Source organism: Heloderma suspectum, chromosome 2 (assembly GCF_057233095.1).
Source record: "Heloderma suspectum isolate Gila_16-S chromosome 2, 16-S_ref, whole genome shotgun sequence".
Lineage (NCBI taxonomy): Eukaryota > Metazoa > Chordata > Lepidosauria > Squamata > Helodermatidae > Heloderma > Heloderma suspectum.
This window is the reverse complement of record NC_139459.1, coordinates 340211101-340217100: the sequence shown is the minus strand read 5'-3', so window position 1 is coordinate 340217100 and position 6000 is coordinate 340211101. Positions and strand designations below refer to the sequence as shown.

The 6000-nt window shown below is 43.0% G+C and overlaps 1 protein-coding gene across 1 annotated transcript in view; it reads left to right on the top strand.

The window, feature by feature from the left end:
• Positions 1-6000, top strand: part of LOC146355174 (L-amino-acid oxidase-like) — a 28854-nt gene continuing 22854 nt past the window's right edge. The window contains exon 1 of the mRNA XM_084840776.1: positions 1-82. Within this exon, the coding sequence (XP_084696902.1) occupies positions 52-82 (31 nt within the window). The 5' untranslated portion in view covers positions 1-51. The remainder of the gene's footprint in view (positions 83-6000) is intronic.

Below are 6000 nucleotides of genomic sequence, written 5' to 3'. Positions count from 1 at the left end.
ACTATTAACAGTAGTGAATGGGAGACCTATGGAGGGGAGATCCTCTATCCAATGGGTCACTGGAGAGGACAGCAGACAAAGGGTAGGTGATTTGGGAAGGCTGTGGCTTGCAAGGTCTAGATCCTTTTTCTGTGTGATTTTTAAAACTTAAATGATATGCTGAGACCCTTAAACTTGCTTTATTTGGTGAACCGCTCTTTAAGGCCTAAAACCTGAGCCTAAACTGAGCCCAATCTGAAGCCACCCTGCACTTTTTCTTGCTTTAAGCAGACTCTTATTGCCCCTTTCTAAGCTTGGGGTGAGTTTGAAATATAACATAAGAACATAAGAAGAGCCATGCTAGATCAGACCAAGGGTCCATCTAGTCCAGCAATCTGTTCATACAGTGGCCAACCAGCTGTGGACCAGGAACCCACAAGCAGGGCATGAGCACAACAGCACCCTCCCATTCATGTTCCCCAGCAACTGGTGTACATAGGTTCACTGCCTCTGTTACTGTAACTGGACTAGTAGCCATCGATAGCCTTTTCCTCCAGGAATTTGTGGAACCCCCGTTTAAAGCCATCCAAATTGATTGCCCCTCACTACATCCTGTGATAGTGAATTCCATAGTTTAACTATGTGCAGTATAAAGAAGTACTTCCTTTTATCTGTCCTGCACCATATTGGGCATCTGCTATAAGCTCACTGATTGGGTATTATAAGATGGTCATTCAACTCCCTTACTCTAAATCTAAGTGCCTCCCTTCTGAACATGTCATTATTTATGCTTTGACTAATTCTAGAGAAACTCAGAACGTCTCTAACTTCTTAAGCATCCTGTCTCTGTACCTTGAGGTTGCAACATATCTAAAAAAGGTACATTAACCGCAACCTGTTCTCTTATACATCTCTCTTTTCCAAAGCAGAAATGAGTTTACTACCCCATACAAATACTTCCTGCAATTTTACTCTGACACGAACTAGGCCTACTGAACTAGTGTTTTACCAGGCCTAGTAATCTGTGGTTCTCTTAGCTATCCTAGCCTATACCTATCTTATATTATCTATGCTGGTCTTATACAGTAGGTAAGCAAAAACCTTATGGCAGCTCTTTGCCTTAAAATAAGCTCAGTTACACTGCCTTATAAGCTTCCAACAATTCTGCTGATGGAAGCAGTTAGGCCAGGAAACTCTGTGGAGCAGATTTTCAAGGATGTGCATGGCTCCAGGAAGGAGGAGAGAGGGAGACAGTCCCATTGGACTAGCAGATTTCTGCTACCCTAATGTTGGCTTTAACCCACATTGTTAACCTTCCTTCCATCCTGTGGCCCTCCAGATTTTGTTGGACTGCAATTCCCATCATCCCTAGCCAGCATAGCCAATGGTCAGGGGTGATGGGAGTTGCAGTCCAACGACATCTGGAGAGCCACAAGTTGCTCACCCCTGCCCTAAAGAGGCAATCAATTGTCCGAGGAAGGAGTAGAGGAGCAGACAAGGGATGGACATGGGGAAGGAATTAAGGATGTGGCTATTACATATTTGACGTAGGTTGTTAGGCATCATGGTTGCACCAGGCAGAAATCTTCATTTAGCAGATACATAATTTCTACACTTGTGTGTACTGGGTATATTCTACACTTTAGAATTTTGTAGTAATGTAGGAATTAATGTACAGTTTTCTGCCACAAGATGGGATGATGGCCACCCTCTGGCTTACATGGGTTTTTGTTTTGTTTTTTAAGGGTGCAGTCCTATGACTTCCGCCCTTGATGCTCGTAAACCTCTGAACTCAGACGCTTTCGAGCATCCAGTGCAGAGCAGGAAGAGTGGCGGTGTTCACCGCGTCCACCGCTCCTCCCGCTCTACATTTTCGCTAGACAGGGTTTTTCTCCCATCTAGCTGGGGCGTTTCGGAGGGGGAGGGAAGAAGTCTGGAGAGGCTTCAGGAGAACTCATATCCCAGCCTCTCCAGTCTCCTCCCCTCCCCACCCACCAGAATGTCCCCTTTACCCTGTCTCTGAGTTCAGGTTCCCAACCTCAGAGAGGCAGCTGGCGTGGTTCTTCCTGTGCCAGCTGCAAGGGGGAGGGGGTGGACCATGGATTCCCAGATCCGAGGTCCGAGCCTTGTCTCCAACCTTGGATCCAGGAATCTGAAGTATCTTGTGGGCCCCCGGACACTGTCTAGGGGCCATAGGAGAGCTCCTCCAGGATCAGAAAGTCATGGAGGACAGCTATGGCTTATACTCAAATGGAACCTCCATATTAAGAGGATATCACCACATCCTGGATGCTGGAGAGAGATGTCAGGGTAGGGCTGTAACCTTCATGCCCTGCTTGTGGACTTCCCAGAGGGGTAAACGCAAGCAACACAGCCTATTGAGGTTTTTCCATTTCTTTGTTCATTACTTAATGCATAATTAGAATGGGAGGAGAAGTGGAAAGAGTTGGAGAGGAGGTTATGGATTGACAGCATTCTTCGCAGTTCTTCCTGTTCTATTTGCATATGAGTTGTTTTAAAAAGTGTTTCGAGCAGATTGTTTAGCAAAAGAAATACTTTGTCCAAGCGTTGCCATCCACGTTCCTAAGTGCAAGGAAATGGGCATCTTCCGTAAGTAACATTCTGGCTAATCAAGCATCTCTGGGGTTGTTGCTGGCATGACAATCTTATTAAATATATTTCCAATTAAAACATATTTCCAATCTTCAGAAAGGGTTCCTTCTTAGGGAGTGTGTGTTTTGAACATAATAACTGCATGTGCTTCTGAAACTTTTCAAAGGTTTGAAGGCCTCCAGTAGCTGTGAAAATTGTCAGCTTTAGCTTACAATACAGTTTTGGCTTAATGATTGTAGTAGAGCAAAAATATTTTGAGTGGGGAGGGGATGAGGGAGTGGTCTCAACAGGGGCTGCAAGCTCCAATTGTTATAAAGCTTTAAATTATTAATTGCCGGAAGCCAGTTTTAGTCATTCAGGCAAATTCTAACCAATGGGGCTGTGATTCACTTGTTTGTTTGGGGGGTGAATTTGGCACTACTATATTCCTGTAAGTGGCAATGTAAAAATAAATATTAAAGGTGGTAGCTTTGGATAGTCACATTCCCTATAATGTCCACAGAAGGTACCTATGAAATGACTAAAAGGCAAATCTTTCATCTACTGAATATTTGTAATTGATGGATATTAACAACAACAAAAATTTTTGATGTAAATTTATATATTCATTCAAAAAAAATTTCCAGAATCCCCAGTTGTTGATGTTGCTGGATTCAGAGAATGAAGATGGGGAGGTAAAATAATTTGCACGTTAAGACTTAACTCAGATGCCATAATAATAATAATAATAATAATAATAATAATAATACCACCTAATGTAGATGAGATGCTGTAACAGAAATAAAATGAATGGGTAACCTGCTCACAGTCTAACCAAATCTAAATCAGTAGAATTTAGGTTTAAAGTTTTTATTTATCTATTTATTAATTTTACAGCATTTATATACCACTCTACATCTAAACAGATTCCGGAGAGGTGAACCATAAAAGATAAAATGCTAAAAAAAGATAAAAGAAATAAAATACCATATTAAAAATTGTTATTTTAAAAGACACAGTACCAGTAAAACTGGTTGGTCAGTCAAGGAAGGCTTCCTGAAATAAAGCCGTTTTCAGGAGGTGCTGAAACCAACACAGTTTTTAAAACCATATCATGGCAAGTTGAATTTCAAAAGCAAGGTTTGAAGAGGGAAAAGTTTGAGCTTCTTCAAAAAGTCATTTTTGGTGTACAAAACTTTGTTTTTGCTCTGAACTGTTGTCTGTGGAGTAATGTAGGATTTTGTTCTTCTGCAACTCCCATTCATTTCAATGGGCCCTGTGCAGGGAAACTCCCTGGTAGATTGTGGCCTTTTGTTACGACATGTCTGCACAGGGTACCGCATTTATCAGGTTGCTCTCTGTTTGTTTGAACTTCTTGGATGTCATACAGCACCTGTGCACAGTTTCTTCTGATCCACTCTGTGCATGAGGTTAAGGGAAAGGGAGTGTTAGAGTCATTGGAGCATTCCATATGAAGAAAGAATTCGCATGACCTTGATCACTGCAGCTCCTTCCTGTTTTCTGCTTCCCACCCTTCTATTATGATTATGATTATGATTACCATTGTCCTAGTCTATTTCCTCAGTCCTAATCAGCTGTCTAACCACTAGACCACACTGGCTCTCGTAGCATCTTAGCCATTCTGTACATGAAACTGCATATTACAACTTCACGTTACAAAGGATACAGAACATCTAGCATTCTAGTTCAACTTGTGTTCTGATGTCATTCAACAGGGCAGCTAGATTATTAACGGGGACTGGTTGACATGATCACATTATGCCAATACTTTGCCATCTGCACTGGCTGCCAGTCCATTTCCAAGCCCAATTCGAAGAGCTGGTTTTAACCTCTAGAGCCCTAGACAGTTTGGGTTCAGGTTACCTGTAGGAGCTTCTACTCCCATATTTATTTACCCAGGACCTAAGGTCATAATTTGAGGCTGTTCTCCAGGTACCCCCACCAAATGAGGTGAGGCAGGTGGCTACAAGAGAGAGGAGGGCCTTTTCAGTGGTGCTGCCTCGTCTTTCGAATGCCCTCCCCAGAAAGACTACATTAGAGTGCAATCCTATGGATGTTTAGACAGAAAAGGTCCTACAACTCCCAGCATTCCCTAGGCAGGCTCCCAGCATTCCCCAGCCAGAAAGTGTGCCATCTCCATAGGATTGTACCCTTACTCTCTTTGGCACCAGGTGAAAAATGTTTTATTTTTCCAGGCATTTTAGGAACTATTTTAGTGCTTTAGGGGACAGTTTTTTAATCTTTGTTCTGTTTTATCCATGCTAGTGGTTTTACTTTTTGGTTTTCTTATGTGTTCATCTTGTTGTCATCTGACTTCTTTATTATTTTTTTATTGCCATGTTGTATTGTTATGTTTTTAGCTTGTATACCACCCAGATAACTTGGCTACCAGGCAGTTTAAAAATGCAATAAAATAAATAAATACATGCTGGCAGGGAAATATACGTTGTAATGACATTAGGCCAAGGAATAAGGGGTTACAACATTTTGCAACATGCTGTGTATCCTTAGTTGGCTACCTATTAGCTGTCAGGAGCGCCCTAGCTGCCTCTTGCAGTCCCCTCCAATAGCCAGCTCAGGACACAGATGATGAGGATTCTTTCCAAGGCTTTATTCCTTTATTACTTATGACTCTTACAGATACTAATCACTAGCGACTAAGCAAGGAACTGCACTGGGGATAGATAGCAGAGTAGCCTAAGCTCCAGGTAAGGCAGTTGGTCCCCATTTGAAGGAGAACTGCGGGAAGACTCTGAACTTATGGGCTATGGAGAGATCCTCCCTCTTTCCCTTGAGTCCTCGGGACGCAACCGTTGTTTGCGCGCCAAACGAGCACTACACCTCCTTTCCGCGCCCTCCATCTGTTGTTGCTCCCTGCGTCTGCACCAAGCATCCAGCAAGCCCCCCTCCAGTGCTCTCTCGCTGCCAGGGTCACTATGTATCCCAGGAATGCTGGCAGGAGCTCTGCCAGCTCCTGTGCTTGTGAGAGATGAGCGAGCTCCTCTCCCATGGATTGCTGTTCCTCCTCAGAATCAGAACTGCTCTGGGGCTCTATGGGCTCAGTTTCCACCCTGACATCAGCTCCCAAGGGACAATGTACTTAGCTTTTACTTTTTTTAATTGGTTCTGTCCAAAGATCCTGAGTCTCCCAAGGCACAATGCTATGCATGTTTAGAGAGAAAAAAAGTCCTACAATTGCTGGGACCCTAAACCATCCCTGGGAATCCTGGCCTGAAAAACACTGTTTAGAAATAGGATTGGTCTCAAATGTTCCCCATCATTTCTTTACTCGAGACGTGTGTGTGTGTGTGTGTGTGTGTGTGTAATTGAACGTAACAATTACAATCTAAAAAAACAACACACACAAGGAAAAAGGAATGGGGAGGAAAGTGGGAGGGATTGATTCTT